At 46.5% G+C, this 26,096-nt stretch overlaps 1 protein-coding gene across 3 annotated transcripts in view; it reads left to right on the top strand.

Annotated features, from left to right (window-relative positions):
- The window catches only part of mical2b (microtubule associated monooxygenase, calponin and LIM domain containing 2b), a 54,140-nt gene continuing 28,044 nt past the window's right edge, over positions 1-26,096 (top strand). For all 3 annotated transcript variants that reach the window (XM_040162601.2, XM_040162598.2, XM_040162596.2), the window contains exons 1-9: positions 1-239; positions 14,153-14,558; positions 16,012-16,219; positions 18,839-18,955; positions 19,130-19,231; positions 19,535-19,690; positions 19,801-19,901; positions 23,283-23,540; positions 23,640-23,755. In XM_040162601.2, the coding sequence (XP_040018535.2) occupies positions 14,295-14,558; positions 16,012-16,219; positions 18,839-18,955; positions 19,130-19,231; positions 19,535-19,690; positions 19,801-19,901; positions 23,283-23,540; positions 23,640-23,755 (1,322 nt within the window). In that variant the 5' untranslated portion in view covers positions 1-239; positions 14,153-14,294. The remainder of the gene's footprint in view (positions 240-14,152; positions 14,559-16,011; positions 16,220-18,838; positions 18,956-19,129; positions 19,232-19,534; positions 19,691-19,800; positions 19,902-23,282; positions 23,541-23,639; positions 23,756-26,096) is intronic.

Here is a 26,096-nt window from a genome sequence, read left to right as displayed (position 1 = left end):
ACCGGGAGAGGGGGGTAGGAGACACACGGCGGCTATCATGTGAGGAACAGGTCGCTGGAGTGAACCACCGCGCCCGCAGTAGCGCGTTAACTAACCTGTGAGTGTTTAGGACCTCCACTAACGACACTGAGGATATAACCCGGAGAACTCCAGCGGAACTGCTGCTCGATTCGCCCCCCCCCGTTCCCCCGTTGACTCACCGGTGTGAGCAGCTGACAGCCGCACTTTCCTCCCCGAGCGTGAGTATCCGACTGTGCGCCTATCGGGAATGTTGAAATGCTTCATATCTGACATTGGTCTCACGACGCCAAGGAAACGATTAATTTAGTTACGCGGTGCGAACTTCGGGCGTTTTTTTACGTGGAATTTCAAGTGCCTCTGAAATATTAATCCTCCCAGCTGTAACTCTATAGACGGTGGAGGTGCAACAGGTGACGTGTGCAAGGCCTGGCTCAAAGGTTTAGCGGCAATGGTGCTCCAAATCTGTTGTAATCTATGATGGAAATTAGTCAAATAACATACGTGAACCTGCTGTAATGAAGTTCCACCAATGCATTGAAGAGCTACTTTGAATCACTTTTACACATCAGATACAAATATTAAAATATATTTAGCTCGATTGATTACTCAAACAAGTTAAACTTTTGGTAGAAAGGAGGACACTGAAGAGGGGGTGAGTGTGCCGAGAAGCCCCAGTGTCACAGTGGACAGGCTCAACAACAAAACTTTCAGGTTCACATTTGTTTTTCAAATTAACAGAACTTTTCACCTGGATTTGGCTCCATACACGACCATGGGGACCTGAAACCTAGTCAGACTAGTGTGATATAGAAATTGGGCACCTGGTCACACACACGCACACACACACCGAGCAAGTTTGCATGGCTCCTTCTACATGGATTATGAATTTGAGGTAAATTGGCATCAGGAAAAGCCATTGTTTCAAGTAGCTTATTTTTGCTGAGTTCCAAGTGCTGGTTAGAAGCAGTTTGGTCAGCATAAGGGGCGAAGAGGTTGAAGACTTGGGCAAATCCTTGAATGCTGCTTCTAAACAGAGGTTATTGCAGGAAAATAAGCTTGTTGTCTACTTACAGCTGCTGAGCAAATGGGGGCGACTGTGGGTGAGTGGGGAGCACGGTCGTCCTCCAATCAGAGGGTTGTGGGTTCAATCCCAGGCCCGGCTAACCCGCATGTCGTTGTGTCCTTGGGCAAGACACTTAACCCAACATTGCTCCTGTAGCTGCGACTACAGCGTGTGAATGGTAGTTACTCATGGCAGGTGTCACTGTGTATGGTTCTCCTGTCATCAGTTTATGAATGGGTGTGAATGGGTGAATGATGTCATGTAGTGTTAAAGCGCTTTGAGTGGTCAGAAGACAAGAAAAGCGCTATACAAGTACAGGCCATTTACCATTTAAATGTGCATTTTGAAACTTTTTCTTCAGGGGGAATGGGGGGGTGTAACCAAATTGTTTAACTTTAAGGCAAACCTGCAGTGCATTGTACAGCCAGTTGATAAGCGTGCTTGTTAGCCTTTTTCATCTTGATTAGTAGGTTTATTCCCTCCCATTGAGACTCTTCTGTGTCCCTGAATCCCAACTGAACTGAATACTGTTAGAATTGTGAGTAGGATTTGGCTTTTTTCTTTCATTTATGCTTTGAAGTCCACTTCCCACTGCTACGCAGACAAACCTCTAGATGTTAATCTCTGACCATTTCATCTTGGCGTTTCCTACTTATCTTGATGACGTTGGGAGGAGAAAAAAGAAAAAGCAGTTACACAAGCCGCAACTTCCTGGAATGAGACTTATAAGGGGGTGTCGCTGCATTTTGGGCCATGGGGGTGGGGGCAAGCAGCGAGACAAAAATACACCAGGGAGCCAAAGTGTCACTGGCTCACCGGTTTGCTGCTGTCAGCTCACAGTTGTAAGTAACTGTGAGTTGAGCGCTACAAAAAACTCATAGTACATATTTTGAGTTTTTTGTGAGTGTGCCGAGAAGCCCCAGTGTCACTCATAACTCATAGTACATATGAGTTTTTTGTCCTGAAGATTGGGTTGGGAACACCCCCACTTCCTGGAACTTACTTCTCTCTCAATGTATTACCTCATCAAATGTTATAAACATGAGTGTATGGCCTCGATCTCTAGTAAAATTCTTCTTCAAGGCAGCATGATGTTGACATGTACCATACTTCAGTTTTTCAAAAACGTTTGAGCTGGATTTGGCTCCATACTGAAGCTACTACTCTGTCACTCCTTGCACATTCTGAATATCGTCACTTCGGTTCCCTAATTGTAGAACTCGAGGATTCATAATTGTAGTACAAAAAACAATGGTTGACGTCACAATAACAAGGTCCTCTTCTGTAAGGTTTATCTTTGTAGAAATAACTCTCCTTGCAGGCACAACACGTGCAGAACATGTGGTCAGGGGAAACTTGAGAGATGGGTGTTCACTCCAAGCAAAATGGTTACATGGTCCCAGGTCCCACCCCACATTAGGATGTATTCTATTTCAACAGGCGTATGGTTGGCTACTGAATTAAATACCCTTGACTTTAATGTAAACATCTGATTGCCATGCAAGCTGGACACACTGCGGGACGTAACTTTTCGCCAACTGCTTGCATACGGTAGACTTAATGCAGGCCCCAAATCTCTACAATGTGTGCTGTTAATATGGTGGGGATTAAGGATTGCATGGGCTCAAATGTGCAAATTAAAGCCCATTTCATTGTAGGCGAGCATATGGCTTTGTATTGTTAAAGCCAAGCTACTGCTGTCTGGCCCCAGACTTGTGTTCCCACTCAGCACACATTCTTTTGATTTATTCATGTGTTTAGCAGTCAGTGTAAAGCTTATTAGCTGCACAACAGTTAGTAGCTCTAACGATTATTCATACATCCATTGTCAAACCGCTTATCCTGCACACAGGGTCGCGGGGGGGCTGGAGTCCATCCCAGCCAACTTCGGGCGATAGACAGGGTACACCCTGGACTGGTCGCCAGCCAATCGCAGGGCTACACAGAGACACACATCCATTCACACTCACATTCACACATCTACGGGCAATTTGATGTCCCCAATTAACCTGATCCCCAGAGCATGTCTTTGGACTCTGGGAGGAAGCCGGAGAACCCAAGCAGACACGGGGAGAACATGCAGACTCCACACAGAAAGGCCACTGGGCGGAGTCGAACCCGAGACCTTCTTGCTGTGAGGCGACAGTGCTAACCACCACACCACCGTGATTATTCATACATACATAAGCTAATTTAAATGGTTCCAAGTTCAAGACCCATCCCCTGTTCATCTACTGTAGTGGGAATCCAAGTTCAAGACTTGGATTTACAGTATAGTTGATGAATGGATGGGCAGATGGGCTTTTCAATTGGATAACAACATTAGTCAGCAAATCTTTTGTTCCACGTGGATCAAGTTTCCTTTGTGTGGAACAATGCTGAACCCAGCTCATTGGAATGAAAATTCATAACACTCTACTTGGAGTCTAGCGTTTTTTGTGTCAGTTCTACTTGAAAGTCCTGAGTTAGATTGTATATTTGGTGCTCAATTTCCAATGTTCAAGTAACTTGCCATACAGAAACCAAAAACATCGGTGTTGTCAACAATATTGTGGAATCATTGAGTTTCAATAGAGTAAGATATTTGGGCCCAAGACAACAAGTAAGTATTTTAGCCTGATACTAAGTCAAGTTTTTCTTTAAGTTTAACTTCATAACTAATGGACACATTTTATCAACATTCTGTATTTAACTGAATACAAAAAATATGGTCTGCTTATATATTTACTTTCTAAAAACTCGTGTGTTTTTTTTTTGCTTGTTTTGTGGGCGCCCAACCTCACGGGGTATGCCACGGGGTCTCCGGGGAGAAGAGAGGCGGACGACACGCAGGGTTACGGTGGAATTTAACCAAGGTTTATTATCAACAAAAATAAGTGTGAGAAAACGATAACTCAAAAGTTCTTCACCGGGGTGGCCAGGGACGTCCGAGCTTCTGCGGATTCCTCCTGGTGCAGGAGAGAGAATACAAAGGGTTAGTTTCCTCACATACACACACACCCCCCCCCCCCTCCCCCTCAGCTCCGAACCACGGTGGGGAGCGGCAGTCCACAGGCAGTCGTCCCTTCTGGACAAGGCATCCGCGTTCCCGTGCAGTCTGCCAGCTCTGTGCTCCACTGTGAACTTAAAGTCCTGCAGATGTAGAAACCAACGGGTTATTCGGGCGTTTTTATCTTTGTTGACGGCCATCCATTTCAATGGGGCATGGTCCGTAACCAATATGAACTCTCGACCCAACAAGTAGTACCTCAGTTTTCCGACTGCCCATTTGACGGCGAGACACTCCTTTTCCACGGTTGAGTAATTCTTCTCATGGGGAAGTAGTTTGCGGCTGACAAAGGTTATGGGGTATTCGCTTCCATTCTGTACTTGGGACAAGACTGCCCCAAGGCCTACCTCTGATGCGTCCGTCTGCAGTACGAATCTTTTGCCGAAGTCGGGGGCGTGTAGAATGGTGTCTCCACATAGGGCTTTCTTCAAGGCATTGAAGGCCAGCTGAGTCCGTTCGGTCCACTTTACCCCATTGGATGCGCCTTTGCTTGTTAGCTCATGCAGGGGGGCTGCTAAAGAAGCAAAATTAGGAATAAACTGTCTGTAGTATCCCACTAGACCCAGAAAAGTCCTCACCTGACGTTTGGTCTGGGGTTGGGGCCAGGTCGCTATGGCATCCACCTTCTTCACTTGGGGCTTCACGTTTCCTCGTCCAACGGCGTACCCAAGGTAATTTGCCTCCTCCAAGGCGAGTGAGCACTTTGCAGGGTTGGCTGTTAGACCCGCCTCTCGTAAGGCCTGAAAAACGGCGACCAGGTGCTGCAGATGCTTTTCCCATGAGGTGCTATGGACAACAATATCGTCCAGGTATGCCGCTGCGTAGTCTTGGTGTGGTCGGAGTACTTTGTCCATAAGTCTCTGGAACGTTGTCGGGGCCCCATGAAGACCAAATGGGAGGACTCTATATTGGAAGGCGCCATCTGGTGTCGAGAAGGCAGTCTTCTCTTTGGCTTGGGGCGTGAGTGGTACCTGCCAATACCCTTTGGTTAAGTCCAGTGTGGAAATGAACCGGGCCGGCCCCAGCCTCTCGACTAGCTCATCTACCCGGGGCATAGGGTAGGGTAATGGCTGTTGTTCGCCCCGGGACCTCGGAGAAGATGTCTCTGTTCCTGGCGAGCAGTTCTCGGAGGTCTTGTCCCTGTCCGGAGGACAGCTGGTCACTCAGTCTCACTGGCGGGAGGTCCTGAGGGGTTAGGTTAGCTGCGAGGACATTAGGGGGAATGGGGAGAGGCTCGTGCCATGGCTTCAGGAGATTCACATGGTACAGTTGTTTGGCTTTCCTACGGCCTGTCTGCCGTACGCGGTAATCCACAGTCCCCACCCGTTCCAGTATTTCACAAGGTCCATGCCACTTGGCTAAAAACTGTCAATCATTCGTTGGGAGTAATACCATCACTTTGTCTCCTGGTTTGAATTCTCTCACCTGGGCTCCCCGGTTGTATACCTTGGCCTGCTGCGCTTGGGCCTGCTGCATGTGTTCCCGGACCAAGGGCCAGACCTGGGTCATCCGGTGGTGCATCTGTTCCACGTGCTCTATGATGCTGCGCTGGGTGGATGGTTGCTGCTCCCAGGCCTCCTTGGCCACATCTAGCAACCCGCGGGGTCTCCGACCGTACAGGAGATCGAACGGTGAGAATCCAGTAGAGCCCTGGGGAACTTCTCGGATAGAGAACAGAATGTAAGGCAGCAGTTGGTCCCAGTTTCTACCATCGACCTCGATCACCTTACGCAGCATGTGCTTTAGAGTTTTGTTGAACCTTTCTACCAGTCCATCGGTCTGAGGGTGATAGACCGAGGTTCTGATTTGTTTCACCTTCAGACTTCGGCATAGGCCTTTCATTACTTGGGACATGAAGCAGGACCCCTGGTCGGTCAGCACTTCCTCCGGTAGGCCAACTCTACTGAAGAGTAGGAACATCTCTCTGGCGACCACTTTCCCCGTAGCGGACCGTAGAGGAATTGCCTCCGGGTATCTAGTTGCGTAGTCTAGTATAACCAAGATGTAGCGATGTCCACGGCTAGACTTTGGTAGGGGCCCCACTATGTCCATGCCAATCCTGCTAAAAGGGGTCTCGATAATGGGAAGGGGTACGAGAGGGTTGGGGAGTTGAGTTGACATTCGGCACAATGTCGGCAGTACTCCTCCACGGCCCTCTTGACTCCCGGCCAGTAGAAGCGTCCGAGAACACGGTCATAAGTCTTCTCCCTCCCTAAATGTGCCCCTAGTAAGTGTGCGTGGGCTAGATACAAAACTTTAGAGACATAGTTTTTGGGGACAATCAACTGTTCATAGATCTCAGAGTTCTTTTTGGTTACCCGGTATAACAGCTTATCCTTAATCATGAAATGTGGAAATGACACTTGACTCACCCCAGCCTGCCTTTGACCCTCAATCACTTGGACGTCTCTCCAGGCTTGGGTCAGGTTGGGATCCCGCAGCTGGGCTGAGCCGAATTGTCCTGGCCTGGGCTCCTCTTCTCCCTCAACCTCCGGAAATTGAGAGAATACCTCGTCTGATTGTATGTCTTCCAGGGGCTGCACCTCCGCTGCCCGTTCGGGGTCAGTTGCTGTGGTTTGGTTGTGGACAGCCCCCCCCTCGTCCTCACTGGAGGCTGCCGGGCTGCCATCGGGGGATACCACCGCCCAGGCGGGGCGAGCCGCGGCGGGTCTTTCTCTCTTCACCGGTTGTTTTCTTGTTCTCCGTCTCGGGTTCCTCGCCTCCGCTGGCCAGTATCGGGAGAACAGCGGGCTGTCTCGGCCGAAAAGCACGGGGACCGGTAGCTGCTCGACGACCCCCACCTGCAGAGTGAAGCGTCCTCCAGGAGTGATCACATTGATTTTGGAGGTTGGATATTTGCGGGTGTCCCCATGGATGCATGACACAGCCACCTCGTCACCCCAGGGCGCACTGGCGAATTGCGGTCGGACGAGTGAGACCATACTTCCGGAGTCTAAGAGTGCCTCTGTATCTTTCCCAGCAATCTTCACTGGAAACTTTGGGGCCGGGGCTCCCTCATGGGCCCAACAGGTGGTGAGGTGGTGGCAGGGGAGGCCTTTGCTATCAGTGGATCCGGCTGTCGGCATTGGTTCATCCCGATCCGGACAATCTCTGGCTAGGTGGCCCTCTCTGCCACAAGAAAAACATCGCAGGGTTAAAGGAGGCCACTGGGGTAGTCTTGTCGCCGGCCCGGTCCATCCAGAGGGTGGTCGGAGTGGTGGGAGACTGACAGCTTTTCCTACCATTTCTCTCTCTGCCTTGGCTCTAGGATTGTTAGGTTTGTTGTTTTCTGACCGTATCAGACTAGCAATCACTCGGTGATTTTCTAACAAGGCTATTAAGGTGTCCACACTGAGAGGCCCCTGCTGGGCGACATACCTTTTGGTGTCAATGGGTAGGCTTCGTACACACCGGTCAATCACCACTCTATCCACTAGGGGCGTCCATATTGAGCTAGGATTACAGTCTTTACCTTATCGTAATCTACGGCGTCTGCCGCCGAAAGGTCTCGACAGGCTTTCTGAGCTTCGCCGGTCAAAAAAGGCATAAGGTTGTTTGCCCACTCGGTTCTTGGCCATTTCTCTCTCGTTGCGGCCCGTTCAAATAGAGCAATATAGGTCTCGACGTCATCATCGGCCGTCAGCTTAGTCAGCACCTCTTTTGGCATCCGCTCTTTCGGTCTTCCTGTTGCTCGACACAGCTCTACTACTGCTGCCTGCAGGTTGGCTTGCGAGGTCAGAATGGCTCCCAAAATCCCTTCCATCGATGTGCTCTACTCAACCTCCGTACATCCACTGGTCGCGACGAATCGACACGCCCGCATCCTCCACCATATGTGGGCGCCCGACCTCACGGGGTATGCCACGGGGTCTCCGGGGAGAAGAGAGGCGGACGACACGCAGGGTTACGGTGGAATTTAACCAAGGTTTATTATCAACAAAAATAAGTGTGAGAAAACGATAACTCAAAAGTTCTTCACCGGGGTGGCCAGGGACGTCCGAGCTTCTGCGGATTCCTCCTGGTGCAGGAGAGAGAATACAAAGGGTTAGTTTCCTTCGCTGTGCAATATCCCTGGGTCTCCTTCTCCTTGCGTTCCGCCTGCTTCCTTCCCCCTCGTGTCTCCTGGGAGGGAGGTTTAAAACAGGCTCCTGATTGCCTGCGAGATTGATAGCACCTGGGATAGTATCGGCCTTCCACTACCATGCCTCTTGGTGCCCCTCTCCTGGCCGTTTCTCGCCATGTGGGGCACTGCTCGTCGGCTGGGCCATCACAGTTTCCAATAGTTTGTTTCCATTTTTGAGACACTGCTTTTGTTTTAGTTTTTGTGACTGCCGCGTTCATCATACATGATGTGCTAGTTGGAAAGATGAAAACCCAGCGATGTCTTTTACAGTGTAGCGCTGCTGAGCAATTTCGTTACAAGTGGCTCCCTGATTGTATTTTTTTGCGCAGGGGTGACTTTTTAAATGTATATAAATATGCTGGCAGACACTGTTGAATGCAAGGCAGGACTTAAAATATTTAGCAAATGGTTTGTTTTTCTACACACTCGACCTGTTCGAAAGCATCCTTTTTACGGTGAGAAGCAGTGCAGACATAACTTGTATGTTTACAAAGGCAGCTGTAAAGAATCAGGTGCTCAGTCATTTTTTGGATTTGAATTCGCATGTCAAATTAAACCTTTCATTTAAACGTCATGTTAATGGGCCGCTCTTGTGTGCGGATGTGTTGCCATCCAGGGAATATGAGATATGAAGCGGGTCCCTCCTAGAGCCCCTTATCTCCGGGCCAAGTATGGTTGTGTTGCTCTCACATGTGGGCCAGCCTGATGCGGCCTCTAGATATCCACGTTGTTCAGTTCGAAGTTCTTCCCCTCCAGAAAGGTTGCTAGCACTGAGTGTGGTCGTTGTATGTTTTTCATTCCAATGCTGAATGTTTAAGAGTTGGAGTGGCTCTCCAGATTATAAATATTGAAGTTGAAGTATGACATTACATGTCATTTAGCTGACTCTTTTATCCAAAGTGACTTACAATAGTAAGTAAAAGTGCATTCAACCATAGGGATACAAACTCAGAAGAGCGAGAAACAAGAAAGTTTAATTTCCTCAAATAAGCTAATTTACAATGTGCTATAGATAAGTGGCGTTATAAGTACAATTTAAGTTCTACAATTTGTTGTAGAGTAGTGTGGGAGAATTTGGGAAGGTTAAAGACTAGTTGAGCTGCTGCATTCTGGATGAGCTGCAGAGGTCGAATGGCGGCAGCAGGGAGACCTGCCAGGAGAGTTACAGTAGTCCAGGCGGGAAATGACAAGAGCCTGAATCAGTACCTGCGCTGCCTTCTGAGTGAGAAGAGGACGTATTCTCCTGATGTTGTAGAGCGTGTATCTACAGGATCGTGTTGTCTCAGTGATGTTGAGAGTCAGGGAAAGTTGACTGTCGAGTGTCACGGCGAGGTTCCTAGCAGTCAAAGTGGGCGTTAACACAGAGTTGCCAAAGTTGACCGTCAAGTCCTGGGTCGGAGAATCTTTTCCCAGAGATGAGAGATGTCAGTCAGACAGGCAGAGATCCGTGCCGTCACCTGGGTGTCAGAGTGAGGGAAGGAGAAGGAGAATTGGTTGGGTGTCATCGGCATAGCTGTGGTAGGGGAAGCCATGCAAGCGAATAACAGCTCCGGGAAAAGGGAAGAAGAGTAGTTGTTTCCTTCAGAAGGGTTGAGGGTAGGTTTCTTCAGGAGTGGGTAAACTCTTGGCTCCTTCAGAGTATTGGGAAAACAGCCAGATAACAGAGCATTGTTGATGAGACAGATGAGGAAAGGAAGCAGGTCAGGAACGATTGTAGAAGATGTGATGGAATGGGGTCAAGAGGGCAGGTGGTCAGACAGGCAGAGGTTACTAGGGTATGAATTTGGTTAGGAGACAGGTTGGTGAAAGAGGAAAGCGAGGGCGATAGAGGTAAAGTCAGTGGGACACAAGTAGTAGGAGGTAGGTTTGAGAAAGAGGAGCGGGGGGAGGGGGGTGGAGGACTAGTGAGTTCGAGGAGGTTGGAGAAGATAGAAAAGAGTTTTTTGGAGTTAGAAAATGAAGATTTAGTTCTGGATTGGTAGAAAGGGCTTTTGGCAGCAGAGATGGAAGTAGAAAAAGAGGAGCGAAGAGATTGAAACACAAGCAGGTCATCAGGTTGTTTATATTTACGCCATCTCCTTTCCGATGCTTGCATGGTGGCTCTCATGGCACGCACTGGTTGAGACAGCCACGGAGCCGGAGGGGATTTGCCAGTCCGCCGTGTCGCAAGAGGGCAGAGAGAGTTGAGAGGAGGAAAGCGTTGAGAGGAGAGTCACAGATGCATCAACAGGCCATTTCTGGTGCCAGATCAGATTTTTTAATTAGGAAGATTCAGAGAAAGGAAGCCCAACATGTTTACCTTGTGGGGCTTAAGGCCGGATCTTCCTGGGGTAACAATGTTACCAGCTGTGCTAAACATTCTTTCTGAGCTGGTGCTTGTTGCACAAATGCACATGTATCTTTATGCTAACTTTGCCATTAAATCACCACATCAAGCAATCAGATGCTGCATCCACTGCTTCTTCCGGGAGAAACTTGGCCGGCTCCACATCAGTCTGCACTCTTTTTGGAACCGTTGCCCAAGTCTGGTGACTAAGTAGGGTTCTTCTGCTCTGGAGAAGGTCACACAGCCTCTTCTTCTTGGTGGCCGGAGGTTCATATTCAGATCCTTCATTTCGCCCTGCAGCTTTACCTCCAGCACTGGCACATTCTCCTTTTCCTTCTCATTGATGTCTAGTAGTTCTTGCTAGAGCTTTTCTTTGACATCATCCAAGATCTCCATATCCTCCATGGTACCACAATATCGTGGATCCAGCTGGGAACCACAAGGTTGGTGGTTCGAGTCCTGGCTGCCCCATGTCCCATGTTGAAGTGTCCCTGAGCAAGACCCCTAACCCCTAACCCGTTTTTCATCCTCCAAACCCCTAATTTGCTCCCCGGGCAAAATGTAAAATCCATGGGTTAAAAATGTAAAGTCACTTTGGATAAAAGCGTCAGCTAAATGAGCTGTTAAGTAATTACATTTGTATTAACAGAAAATGTAACTGGGACAAGGACACTTGATTCTTTTTTTTTTTTTTTCACAAGTTCTGAGCAAAAGCTCATAATCTCAGTCCATTATAATTGACACAACCATTAAAGAACTGACAATGAATGAACACCAATGCTTGGTAAATGCTAGACAAAAAAAGTTATTGAGAGGCATCATGCGTAGTATGCGGTAATTTTGTGTCTGCGTTGTGCATGAAGCCTCTATTTGTCTGTAGCACATTGACAAATTTTTCCTGCTCTCTGGTTCCTTGTACCTCAGGCACCTGGTAACCTGATTCCATACTCTGACATTACAAGTATCAACCTTATCTTAATTGTCTTGATATATATATATATTATATATATATTTATTTATTTATTTGTTTGTTTTATTGTTTACTCCTTCCAGCCTTTTACACCAAGATAAGTGCGAACACACGTCTGAGTCATTTGGCGGGCAGGTATGCTTATCTCAACATGGGCTCCTGGCCTTTACATGTAATAGGCAACATCCTTTACATGCATATCTATAAATGCCGTTTACTATCCTGTTACTTCTGAAAGGTTGTTGTATTGCTGGTCACACCTCCATTATAGACCAAAGCTACTGAAATAGCTGACTTGATTAACACGTCATCCATTCAGAAATGGATATCCATTATGAATGCCCAGCGTTAACAGGAAGACATGGGCATCTAATGTACAGTGGGCGCTAAGGTCCTGTGGAGTCCCGACTAGGAAGCCAGTAAATGGGATTGTGTAATCACTTCCTGGGTGGTTACAGAAGCGCTGACTGAGAGTTCACAATTACCAAGAAAAATGGTGGAAATATTCTTCAATGCACTGCTACTTTCTCATCGTCGGTCATTTTGACAGGGTTGCGAAAATGTTGTCAATCATTTTATCAAGACAGGTGGATTTTGTGTTTCTAATCAAATAGGATATTTTGTCGAAGACGGCCTTTACATTTTTCCATCATTGATTTAAAAAAAGAAAAATCAGACAGGGTTTGGGATTTTTTGTTTAATGAGGCGTCTGCAGGCCAGGTAAAATAATCCAACTATGAAAACGCAGCCCTCAGGCCTGCCTCCAAAACTACTGAATAATGAACGTACACCACCAACACCACAAACCACCAAGTTTGGCAGTTCGAGCCCTGGCTGCTCCATCTCCCATGTTGAAGTGTCCCTGAGCAAGACACCTAACCTCTAATTGCTCCCCGGGCAAAAATGTAAAAAGCCATGGGTTAAAAATACAATGTAAGTCGCTTTTGGATAATAGCGTCAGCTAACTGACCTGTAATGTAATATAACATAATAATTATATAATTAGACAGGGTTAATACAGCTTTATATTTGTTTAAACGTATTCAATTCATTTTCAGTAAAAAAAAAAGAATCTCCATGTGTTGTGCTTATCCCTGAGCTGATATCAGGGCGTTATTTCCAAACAAATTCCTCTAACCTCCTCTGTGTGAATGTGGGTGTAAAAGTTTCTGTACGTGCAGACTCTTATCTGTACTTGGGTATTTTTCTCCATGGTCCTCTGGTGTTGGCAGATTCCATGGCTGTAATAGGGAAAATATTGCAGTGAGCTTCCAGCGATCAGGATATGAATCGTCCAAGAAAGCGCCTGGCATAGGTTTCAAAGGACCTCAGTGTGTTGTTGTTTGGAACATAGGAAGAGAGAATCCATTTATTGTCGGCGAAAGCATTTTATGCAGGCCGGGAAGAAAGTTCAATTTTTTTTCCAAAGAAAACTTTGTCGGGGGGAGGTTTCATGATTGCGCACATACTGGAGGTTATCTTGGCTGATGGCTATGAAAAGACATTTTTCTCGCAAGCCAATCCGAGCCAAACCGGGCATTTCAGACAGAACTATAACACAAGCATATTCATACAGACAAAATTAAGTATTTTTTTTTAAACAACAGTTGGCGACTAACGTTGCTGACTCCCATCACAGCGGTGTACACTCCTGACATGTGGCCCGGGTCTTTTCTTCAGCATCTTGTGCCTCTTGTGATCAGACCGTGTGACTGCTTTGTCTTTAGCCGCCGCGTTTCTCTGGTCAGCTGAAGCCCTTCCAAGCGCACTCTCATACGTCATAATCCAATAATCCGTAATCCAGCTACAGAGGGTGTTGTAGGCAGAAAACATATGTGCGCAGGTCAATTAATGAAACCCTGTATTAAGTTGTTGTTGGTGGCTGAGATTATTGTCTTGTTCGGGGATGTCTGGTCAAAGCAGTGCACGACACTGAGGCAACACTTTTTCAACACGCACTGCCAACATTCCTTTCATTTGAATGTGCTCCTTTTATAAGATTTCGAAGTCGCTCCTTTTATATGATTTCGAAGTTTCCCAGCCCAAAGTGTCTGTTGTATTTAGCAGAGGATGATGGAGATTGTTAACGAAGACGCTGTGAGGGGGATTCTGTCAAACAAAATCAGTGGGACTCTCGATAGTGACGAGAGTTTTTCAAAAAGGTGCCGAAAGCAGACAGCAATGTCCAGGTTCATGGTCTCCATCTCTAGTTTCAAGTCTGATTTAACTCAGCATTTCGTTCATTTAGAATCAAATAGACCATAAAGCAGGATATGCTTTAGGGCGGCTGACTGGTTTCTGTCGCTACCATAGATGTGTGCAACATCTCTACATCACATCTCCTCACTCGACATATGTTAAATTCAGTTCTTTGTTTATCAAATTCATATTAAACGGAAAGAGTGCACTCTGTCGCAGACTAATGCCAGTTGTGTCTTCATCGACCAATGCTATATTGCCCGATCGAATGATTACGACCTTCAGTTGGCTAGTCCCAAAGTTGTCTTAAAGGATGAAAGTGAGCCAACGGTTTCCTGTAGGGTGGATATGACTGTCTGGTACGGATTGTTTTATTTTACCTTTTTGTTGTTTGTTTTCAGAACCAGCTGCGCATCACTGCGCAAACCGCGTCACAGGAGTCCAGCTCTGACGCCGTGGAAGGAGTGCACGAGAAAAGGAGGCAGCAGAGGAGGAGGAAGGAGAGAGGGAGAGAGATTGAACTTTTTTTTTAAGTATCAGCAGATGGCCGAGACGGAAGACGAGTGCACGGCGCAGGCCGGCGTGCTCTTTGAGAACTTTGTCCAGGCGACCACCTGCAAAGGGACCCTGCAGGCCTTCAGCATCCTCTGCAGGCAGCTGGAGCTGGACCCGCTAGACTACCCCAATTTCTACAGCTCGCTGAAAGCGGCGATCAGCACGTGGAAGGTCAAAGCCCTGTGGACCAAACTGGACAAAAGGGCGCAGCACAAGGTCTACAACCAGAATAAAGCCTGCCAGGGCACCAGGGTAAGAGGACCTTACAGCTCCCACAGCTTTTAATGCCCCTAGCTGGATTAGCAGTAGTGACATGTGTGAGTTGAGGTAACATGGTCCAAATAAATAGGCCGCTGCATTTTACCTCTCCCTCTGTGCTCTCCTATTTATTTTTTTATAAAACTCCCTGCCGTAACTTCTACTGTGGCATCTTGCGCTAACTGCGTCACTAACATGGGAATTTAAGTTCCTTTTAAAGTGAAAGACATTTAAAATATGAATGATTTAAAATATCCCTAAAAAAACAGAAATATATATATATATATATATATATTATATAAGAACTATTTATAAAGGTACATTTAAATTAATTAATTGGACTAAAGTAATCTTAAATTGGAGAGGCAAGAAATGCAAATTTATTTAGAAGAGGGAGAAGCCATTTTTATTGCCAAGTTTTATTTTACACATACAGGAAATTGTTCTCTGCATTTAACCCATCCCACACAATGCGAGCAGTGCGCCGCCGCAAAGGCGCCCGGGGAGCAGTTAGGTGTCTTGCGAGCTGCCGGGGCTCGAACCGCCAACCCATGCGGTTCCTGGCGCACCCACTCTACTCTGGACCATGGTTGACCAATGTTTGGAATACAATTCATTCCAACTTTTAGCCCAGGTCTGGAATGACCTCATATTTGAAAGGGAACGATGTCTGCAGGGTACAGGCCCGAGAGACACACAGAAGGGAGATTAACAGAGGTGGGTTGGGCTGAAAAAAATGCAAAGCCAAAAATAACAGCTCAATTATTATCCCAGACATTTTTGTGGGAGAACCTTCTATTTGGACGGGGACCCAGAAGCTGGCTAGGTGATCTGTTTTCTGGAACTCTATATTGGTTCTCTTTTCAATGTAGGACGCAATCGTACTTCAAAAAATGTAAACAACCCCTCCCAGATGGCTGCGCAAACAGTTTAATTAAACTGGCAAAAGGTCAGCCAAACTGAGACATTAACACTTGGGCCCTTTGAGACTTTTTTTGTTTCTTTTCATCCTTTTCTTTCTTATTTCCAAATGATGACACCGTCGGCTGCTTTTCTTATTTATTCTCTTGTAGTCTAAAATAAGATGAAACATCAGTGCCAGTTACCAAAAATATTTGATGTAAACTATCACCATGTTCCACACCTTATTATAATGCTACACACGTGTAAACCCTCACCACTGGTAGTGTGTTTACCTTTTTAGTGGGTAGTCTGACAAAAGCGAACAACTTGTGCAAAGCACCTTTCGCATTACACATCTAATCCGTTGTTGATATAAAAAAAAGTGTTTATCTCTTTATTGACTTGCATTAATTTCGGTTCAAATTCCCGCTTTGTACAACCCTAACATAAACTTGACTGACTTGCGTTATTGGGCCGTTACCATTTGTCCCCTAAAGTAAGGTGAATAAGCACTCGCTAACAAAAGCCCAATCCCTCCATTCAGTGCCTGATTATCGGCGGTGGCCCTTGCGGCCTGCGGACGGCCATCGAGCTGGCCCTGCTGGGCTGTAAGGTGGTGGTGATCGAGAAGAGGGACACTTTCTCCAGGAACAACGTCCTCCATCTCTGGCCCTTCACCATTCATGACCTCCGGGGGCTCGGAGCAAAGAAGTTCTACGGAAAATTCTGTGCCGGCGCCATTGACCACATCAGTGAGTGTGAATCCACGTCGGCTGTTTCTTAATTTTTCTCTCTTTGGTCCTTTTTATTAGTTGATCCAAATACGTAGAGAGAGAAGGAGAGTGAGGCGGTTCAGTTACCACACATTTTGAATAACAATAACAATAGAAATTATTGTTTATCAAGGCCAAATAGTTTCACTACGTCTATCAGTGCTCGTAATTTATTGTACTTTGAAAAAATAATGTACGAAAAGTATATAATTTCTATAAAATCCAAGCTTTTTGTCCAAAGTGACTTGCATGCATTGGACATGAATAACTACACAAAGGCACATGGAAGTAGAACGGAGACATTCGTCCAATTTTTACGGTCGTGAAACAGCAGTGTAACGGGGGGGTCCCGGAATGACGCTCCAGCTTCCTCGCCTGGCTCAGTCCTGTCGCTGTCGCCGGGTCTCTCCTAAGGCAGAACACACACACACACCTGATTAATTCCACCTGAGGCCAATTATGCCTCCTCCTGGCACCGTTCCCCGAGCCACTCCCTTCTCCGTCCCCTCTGCAGCTGAGCCAAACCACGCCCGCCACCACAAGCAGGTTGGCTACTGGTCACAGAAAGTGAGCCGAACAGATAAGTCCCTTATCTGGCGATAGCGCTGTGCCTCTTTACGATGTGACGCGTGGGGGAGTGGGGAAGCATGAAGTTGTTTCATTTAGCTCGTCTTCTATGGCTCTCTACACTTTGAAATGTTACACATTCTCTTTTTCGTTTCAGTAAGACTTCACGCTGGTGACTTGATTGTGTGGGCGGTGTACGTCGACTTTGACTGCAGCAATCTAGTCTGGAAAATCTCTTCCAGCAGGTTGCGAGTCTCTTATCTCCCGACAGGGATGTTTCCTCTCCATTACTGAAAATTCCGGACTATAAGCCGCTACTTTTTTTTTAACGCTTTGAACCCTGCCGCTTATACAAGGTGCGGCTAATGTATCATCTTTTACGGGCAAACGTGTGAGGGCGAGACAGACAAGTTACGGGCAACCAATACGGCTGTCTGAGAAGGAAACCGAGTAGCTGCACGTAAACTTGCCATTAATGAATCAATTATGAAACGTTGGAGACGGCAATGTGAAGAACTCCGGCACGGACGACTGCGTCGGCAGTTGTTTTTCTGCCGCGTGGACCAGTGACGTGCGGTGAGGTTCGTGACTGGGGAGGCACTCTTTCAAAGTTATTGTACTGACCAGGTTTTGATGATCGATGACTTTTCATGGTCACGGACTCTGCAATACTGTAAAATCTTCATTAAAATAGTGAATACAATTTAAATAAACTAAAAGCCCAATCATCAATGTACTTAGCTAGTTGCTGAAAGCCCAATGAGTTCTATACAGTGAGGAACACAGATTGTTTCTTTTCTTCATTTTTTGTTTGGTACCAGGTCTATCTATACCTGGTACCAATCGGATTAGGTCTGTATTAGAGGTTTATGAAATATGTCCTTGACAAAGTAGGAATTGTGGAAGTATGAGTATATTTCTTAAATTTTAACACAAGTTGGTTATTGCTATTTCATTGTCCACATTCCTATTGATATATCAACACCGGCTGGTCTGGGCCTCTACACAATGTTTCCTACATCAGATAGATACATTTCGGTGTCAATCTTTGAGGCTGTGTTTTGGCAAGAATCTATTTAGGTATCTTGATACAGGGGTTACAATTAAATGTATTGCAATGTACTGCAGTCTTAATTTGTTTTAATCTAGGATCCTAATTTAGGAAAATTATTCGTTTGAACACAATCCTACCACATGCAAAAAAACACTGGAATTAATATTTCCATAAATCAGTAATTACAGGGGTATAATAATAATAATAATAATTGGTTTTATATAGCGCTTTTCTAAATGTCTCAAAGACGCTTTAACATAGTTGAAGGGGGGACGGTGTGAGGCAGACAGGCAGGAGACAAGACACGAGGGGCGACATATACGGGCCGATCGCATACAACTACACAGACTGAAGGGTAGGGGAAGGGAGGGGGCTACGGGTAAGCAGATGAGAAAAGATGTGTTTTGAGGCGGGACTGGAATGTGGTGATGGAGTCAGAGTCTCTGATGAGACTGGGGAGTGAGTGTCCAGCAGGACCCCTTGTGTAACACTACTCCCGTGTAAAGTCTACTCCGGTGCTGGAAAGGAGGGTTCGGCCGATAGTCGAACCAAGGATTGAAGAGGAACAATGCGGTTTTCATCCTGGTCGTGGAACGACGGACCAGCTCTTTACTCTTTCCAGGATCATGGAGGGGGCTTGGGAGTATGCTCATCCAGTCTACATGTGTTTTGTAGACTTGGAGAAGGCATATGACCGGGTCCCCCGAGAGAAAATGTGGGAGGTGCTGCGGGAGTACGGGGTGAGGGGGTCCTTAATAATCAGTAATAAGCAGAATATAGTAAAACTCCAGTTTGATATTGTGTATGAGATATGATCAATATTCCCTCCCAATACTAAACTAACCAGTTCCTGTATGTACCTACAGCCGGCTCTATTCGGGATGAGATTACTGTATTTGCATACGCAATGGCATATGGTGCAGTAGCAAAGCAGTGATAACAACTTGTGTGTACATTTGTTTGTGTGTCCACTCCAGGTATCCGCTACCTCCAGCTGATGCTGCTCAAAGTGTGTCTGATTCTGGGAGTGGAAATTCACGTCAACGTAGAGTTTGTCAAACTGGTGGAGCCACCGGCAGACCAGAGTGATGAGAGTGAGTGAGCGTGTGTGTGTGTGTGTGTGTGGGCTGTTCACACCAGCATATCGCAGCTATATACAGAAATCTCCACGCTCACAAAATACGCGTTGATAGCAAATAGCAAGTCTATTAATGGAGTCCGCTGATACAGTCCTCCTGTAAAAAACATCAAATTGCTTTGCCCCTTAGGTCCCGGGTGGCGAGCCGAAGTCCGTCCCCCCGGCCATCCCGTCGCTGACTTTGATTTAGATGTGGTGATTGGAGCGGACGGACGCAAGAACACACTGGACGGTAGGAGAGAGGAGGAAAACCAGAACCCCCAAGCGGGGGGTGCTGCTGGTATGGCAGCCTGGTCTCTAAAATTGTCTTTCCTATTTGACAAAATTATGATGTGAATTCCTGATTCAAGAGAGCAAGATTTTCGAACATTTGACTCCATGAGCCTTTGTGTCTCCACAACTCCCTAATGTGTTAATGGCCATTTTAGACCAATATTGACTGGGTTACATATATGTTGGTCAATAAAATCATCGCCATAGTTTTTTCTCTGCGTGTTTCCCTGCTAAGGTACTGCTCTTCTTCCCCTCTCTGCAGGTTTTGGCCGCAAAGAGTTCCGAGGGAAGTTGGCCATCGCCATCACAGCCAACTTTGTCAACAGGAACACCACAGCGGAGGCGAAAGTGGAGGAGATCAGTGGCGTGGCGTTCATTTTCAATCAGAAGTTCTTTCTGGAACTCAAAGAGGACACCGGTGATTGAGACAAAACAATGTGGCAGCAGCCACCCTTATTGCAAAGCCTTTTTCAGTCAATAAAGTGTAAGTTTTGTTAAGGTTCTTTTTCTTCCTGCTCCTTTTGTCAGGGATCGACTTGGAGAACATAGTTTACTACAGAGACAACACCCACTACTTTGTCATGACGGCTAAAAAGCACAGTCTGCTGGAAAAAGGGGTCATCATGAATGTGAGTTTACATACACATCTATTTACAGACTTATCCTTAAATATGGAAGTTTACATCAAATCTTTTTGTTTTAGTCTCATTTCTGAATACACACTCGTTATGTTTTCTTAGCATGTTGAGGCCAGCCTCAGTTAACATCATTGTTGTGTATAGTCGGCATGGTCACAGGGGATTTAGCATTGCACTCTACTTGCTAAAATGCTAAGGTTGCCTCTGCAGAGATTAGCCGGGGGCTACAAAGGTGCAATAATTAAGCCCCAAATTTGCATATCTATGTCATTTAAAAGCTGTTGACAAATATGAAATGGAATGGAACAAAGGCTAATGGAAGATTTAACTGGACAAAGAAAGCTGTACTGATGTATTTTTGGTCCACACATTTGCGTCTCATGTCTGGCTGCTGATTGGTTGACTGGCCGTGCTTCTCCTCTACTTCACTCCACAATCAAATGAGAGATTATTTACAGAGATAATGGTGACTGACCAAAATCATACTTCCGAAATAAGGGGGGGGGGGGGTTTAGGCAAGACAATTTTATTTGTATAGCACTTTTCATACACAAGGCAGACTCAAAGTGCTTCACATTATAACATTTCATACAATAAAGTGAAATAAAATGCAGGAATTAAAAGACAATTAAAAACAGCAAATAAAATTATAAATTAAAATCTTATTTAAATTGTTTAATTAAAGGCAGAGGTTAAAAGTGCAATGTAGGTAAAAATTTAGCAGAAGGCGAAGCTGAACATAAAAGTTTTCAGTCTTGTTTTAAACGTGGTCAGAGTTGGGGCAAGTCTTAAATCTTCAGGAAGTTTATTCCACCTGTTTGTTGCGTAGTAACTAAATGATGCTTTCCCATGATTTGTATTTACTCTGGGAATCACTAACAGATTGGTGTCAGAAGATCTTAGTGATCTTGAAGGCTTGTGTAGTGGAAGCATATCAGTGATATACTTTGGCCCTAAACCATGTAGTGATTTATATGTGAGCAGTAGGATTTTGAAATTAATTCTCTGACATACTGGGAGCCAATGTAAGGATTTAAGAATTGGTGTAATGTGCTCACATTTTTTGGTCTTTGTTAGAACTCTAGCAGCAGCGTACAGGCTGCTGCTAGAGTCTGAACAAGCTGGAGCTGCCTGACAGTTTTTTTTGGAAGACCTGCAAGGAGACCATTACAATAGTCTAGCCTACTAGTTATAAAGGCATGTACAAGTGCTTCTAAGTCTTGAGCTGGCATGAGCCCTCTAAGTCGTGCTACATTTTTGAGGTGGTAGTAGGCCAATTTTGTTACTGATTTGATGTGACTCTCCAAGTGTAAATCTGAATCCATAATAACCCCCACATTTCTGGCTTTATTTGATGTTTTCAGGGACAGAGAGTGAAGGTTACTTTAAACCTTTATTTTTTAGCACCAAATACAATGATCTCAGTTTTGTCTTCATTTTGTTGTAGGAAATGTTGACACATCTAGTCTTTGATTTGCTCAATGCACTGGCACAGAAGATCTATGGGGCGATAGTCGTTTGGTGATAGCGCTACATAGATTTGGGTGTCATCAGCGGAGCAATGGTGGTCAATTTTATTTCTTTGCATGATTTGTCCTAGTGGGAGCATGTAGATGTTGAATAAAGTCGGCCCTAAGATCGAACCTTGGGGGACTCCACACGTTACGTCGGTTGTTTGATACAAAGTCACCAATGGAAACAAAATAGTTCCTGTCTTGTAGATATGACCTGAACCAGCTTAAGACTGTGCCTGAGAGCCCCACCCAGTTTTCCAACCTGTCCAAAAGTATTGAGTGGTCGACAGTATCAAATGCAGCACTGAGGTCTAATAGCATTAATATTGAAGTTTTGCCAGAGTCTGTGTTAAGACTGATGTCATTTACAACTTTAATAAGGGCCGTCTCGGTGCTATGAAGAGGTCGAAATCCTGACTGGAAATTGTCGTGGCAGCCAGTTGAAGCCAGGAAGTGATTAAGTTGTTGTAGGACAACTTTCTCAATTATTTTACTTATGAAAGGTAGATTTGAAATTGGTCTGTAGTTGTTGATAATAGAGGCATCTAGGCTCCGCTTTTTTAGGAGAGGTTTAATAACTGCAGTTTTGAAAGCTTTTGGGAAATGGCCTGTCTAAATAGAGTTAACTATTTGCAATACGTCTGTTGCTAGGCAGTCAAAAACATTCTTAAAGAAGTTGGTAGGTAGAGCATCAAGACAGCAGGTGGATGGTTTTAAATTTGTCACCGTCTCCACTAGAGTTTGAGAGTCTATGGCATTAAAGCTTGTCATCATTGCTGTGTTACTTTTGCCTAAATAGGGTGGTGATCCAACATTTTTGTTTGAGATATTAATGGCGCGTCTGATGCCTTCAATTTTATCAGTATAAAAGAACGCAAACTCGTTGCATTTCTGTGTGGAATGGAGTTCAGGTGGTATTTGTGTTGGGGGGTTGGTCAGTCTGTCAACAGTTTCAAATAGGGTTTTTGCCTTATTAGTGTTGTTGTTAATGATGTTGGAGAAGAATGTTTCCCTAGCACTTTTTAAGTCTAAATTGTAGGCCCGGAGGCGCATTTTACACCAATTTGCAGCTAAAACTATCTGAGAAACAGTTTTGTGGGCCAGAAAACACACATTGCTCCCAGAGTGGAGGGAGCTTTTTTGGGGTGTACAGAAATGTTCCTGTATTTGCCGGGGCAGCAATAAGCTTACTTCTGCAGTGACTGATGGGCCTCCATAGGGGATGATAATGAAATTGGCTGTTCGTGCTCTCTAACTGCACTGCTATGACACACACACACACACACACACACACACACACACACACACACACACACACACACACACACACACACACACACACACACACACAGGCATTATAAGCCAGCAAGGGTCGCTGTCGTCTGAAGAGCGATAATAAGAGATTAAATGAGGATATTATTATGGCACCATCTCTGTTCAGCGTGCCATGCTGGGTCTAAGGTAAAAGCATGGGGTAATCGTTCACCTGGCTTTGGTAAGAACAACAACAACAATAACTCAAAGAGAGATGGCATCCTTCATTTGGGGTGGGGACCAATCTGGGACAGGTATACGGCAAAACCAAGCGTAACATTGCCTTTAAAGACTCCCTAGGAGCAAATACAGAAAAAAATCCATAATTTTGTGTGTTTTATCTTTAATTGTATACTTCTCTGCATCCACGGGCTAGTAACTTTGGTTTGTCTGCTGCTGAAAGCAAGGTTGATTTAAATCGATCAAGTTATTCAAGGCCTACTACAAATATCCCCCAAACACAAACTACATGACTGAAGAAATACAGTCATGTAGTTTGTGTCACTGATCTCTGCTTTAAATCCCCTCATGCGTCTCAAAACAGGACTACATGGAAACGGAGCGACTGCTGAGCCCCGATAACGTCAACCAGAAAGCCTTGCTCTCGTACGCCCGCGAGGCGGCCGACTTCGGCACCAACTACCAGCTGCCTTCCCTGGACTACGCCATCAACCACTACGGGCAGCCTGACGTAGCCATGTTCGACTTCACCAGCATGTATGCCTCGGAGAACGCCGCCTTGATCAGGGAGAAACACGGACACCAGCTGCTGGTCACGCTGGTGGGGGATAGTCTGCTGGAGGTACGAGGGGGCGGGCAGAAGCACTGCCGCCGGAGTCTATTGATTCTCCGGCCCGCACGTGACTCAGAATCAGCTTATGACACTGTTCTCTGTTTATAGCCCTTCTGGCCCATGGGTACGGGTTGTGCTCGAGGTTTTATGGCAGCCTTCGACAGTGCGTGGATGGTGAGGGGCTGGGCACAGGGCAAGAGTCCTCTGGAGGTACTGGCAGAGAGGTACGTAGGTTTAGGTTCCACTTCCTCTCTGGGATTCCTGTGCATGAAAACACATCAGTACAGAGAGTGAAGAGCCCTCGGTTGTTTTTGCCAGACAATAATATGTACATTACCCTGAGGAGGAGAACGGCTTTGGATGACTCTCTAACTTTGGGTTACTTAACGTAACTTCGGTTCTTTGATAACAGAGTGAGGTGTTTCACTATGGGAATCGCCTCGGCGTGACCAACTAAGGAAGCTCCAATGACACCACGTCTGTCAGTGACAGACAGGTCGAACTGTGCTGGGGCCCCGCCCCTTCATATTATCACAGTCGACCGCCCCTCGCAAATCATTCCAGACCGATTTCTTTCTGTGTCAATGCAAGGAGGGATGTGTGGTGAAACACCTCACTGTTATCAAAGAACCGAGGTTACGTTAAGTAACCCAAAGTTATTTTTCTAACTTCGTTCGGTGTTTCACTATGGGCGATATAGACCGCTCCCGTATTGCATGCCGTTCCCGAAGCCACAAACTGTTTAGCCCGGTACTGACCCTCACAGGGACTCTGGCGCGTTGGCCTCTAGCACAGCGTGTGCTAAGGAAGGCCCTGAGACATCTAGCCTGTAAAACCTTACAAAAGTGTGAGGTGTAGACCAGCTTGCTGCCGCACAAATATCCTGCACTGGAACCCCCTTGAACAGGGCCCATGAGGTGGCCATACTCCTCGTGGAATGAGCCCTCAAACCCTGGGGGGGCTGCAAACCCCTACAGCTATAGGCTAGAGATATGGCCTCCACAATCCAGTGGGACAGCCTCTGGTGTGACAATGGCTTTCCTTTGTGAGAATTGGCCCAGGACACGAACAGCTGATCTGCTTTTCTGAAACCTGCCGATCTACTCACATACAAATGCAGTGCTCGCACTGGACACAACGTGTTAAGCCTTCGGTCCTCTGAGGAGGAAAACGGAGGAGGGTGGAAAGCTGAAAGCTCTACCGTGGGACACTTGTACGCTGTCTCCACCACCTTAGGCACAAAAGCCGGGTTGGGCCGCATACAGACCCTAGTGAGCCCTGGAGCAAACTGTAAGCAGAAGGGCGAATGGACAAAGCCTGTAAGTCACTCACACGCTTTGCTGTGGTTAAAGCCAAGAGCAAGGCTGTCTTAAGTGAAACAAATTTCATCCCCGCTGCCTCCATCGGCTCAAACGGGTGTTGAGAGAGGGCCTCCAACACCACCAATAGATCCCACAGAGGAACCAGGGGCCTGGAGACGGGGAGCTTACGGCGAGCACCTTTCATGAAACAACATACCAAAAGGTGCTGCCCCACCGTCTTCTCGCCAAAGCCCCAATGACAGGCTGAGATAGCCGCTAAATATACTTTAATAGTAGAAAAAGCTTTGCCCTTGTCTACTAAATCCTGCAGGAAACATAGCAGGTTAACCACTGAACACTGGAAAGGAATGACGTCAAGACGGCACCATTCCTCAAAAACCCGCCATTTACCACTGTAAAGAGAGCGCGTGGAGGCGGCTCTTGCACTCTGAATGGTGTCCATGACCCGTTCAGGCAGGCCTGTTGCGTTCAGGATCCACCTCTCACCGGCCAAGCCCAGAGCGCTATTCGGTCTGGGTGAGGGTGGTAGATCTCTCCGCCAGCCTGGGACAGAAGGTCCCTGCGTATGGGCAGAGGCCACGGCTCGCCCGTCAACAGCTGTATTATTTCCGCCACCCAATGTTTGGACGGCCACCGCGGCGCTATCAGGATTAGCGTCAAGCCCTGTTCTCGTACCCTATCTAGAGTCGGGGAGATCAGACTGAGCGGGGGGAATGCATAGAGCAGCACGTTTGGCCACGAGTGGGCCAGCGCATCCATCCCCAGTGGTGCGTTTGCGTCTGCCAGGGAGAAAAACTGTGGACATTGAGTGTTTTCCCGCGAGGCGAAGAGATCTACGTCTGCTTGGCCGTATTTCTGCCAGACTTGCTTCACCACTTGAGGGTGAAGAGCCCACTCCCCGTACAGAGGGTTCCCTCGGGACAGAAGATCTGCACCCCTGTTCAGCACCCCTGGAACGTGTGTGGCTCGAAGAGACAGGAGCTTGGTGCTGCTCCACAGGATTAGCTTTCGAGCCAACCTGTGTAACTGCAGTGAGCGAGTGCCGCCTTGGCGGTTGATGTACGCCACTACGGTGGTGTTGTCTGTTTTTACCAGGACATGGCGTCCTTGGAGAAATGTCAGAAAATGTTTCAGTGCATAAAACACTGCCCAGAGTTCCAAGATGTTTATGTGACTCTGAGCCAGCCTCGGGTCCCAGGTCCCGTTCACCGTCCTGCCCGACATTGTTGCTCCCCACCCTGAC

The sequence above is a fragment of the Gasterosteus aculeatus genome, chromosome X (assembly GCF_964276395.1).
Source record: "Gasterosteus aculeatus chromosome X, fGasAcu3.hap1.1, whole genome shotgun sequence".
NCBI classification, from domain to species: domain Eukaryota; kingdom Metazoa; phylum Chordata; class Actinopteri; order Perciformes; family Gasterosteidae; genus Gasterosteus; species Gasterosteus aculeatus.
This window is presented reverse-complemented; position numbering and strand designations above follow the sequence as displayed.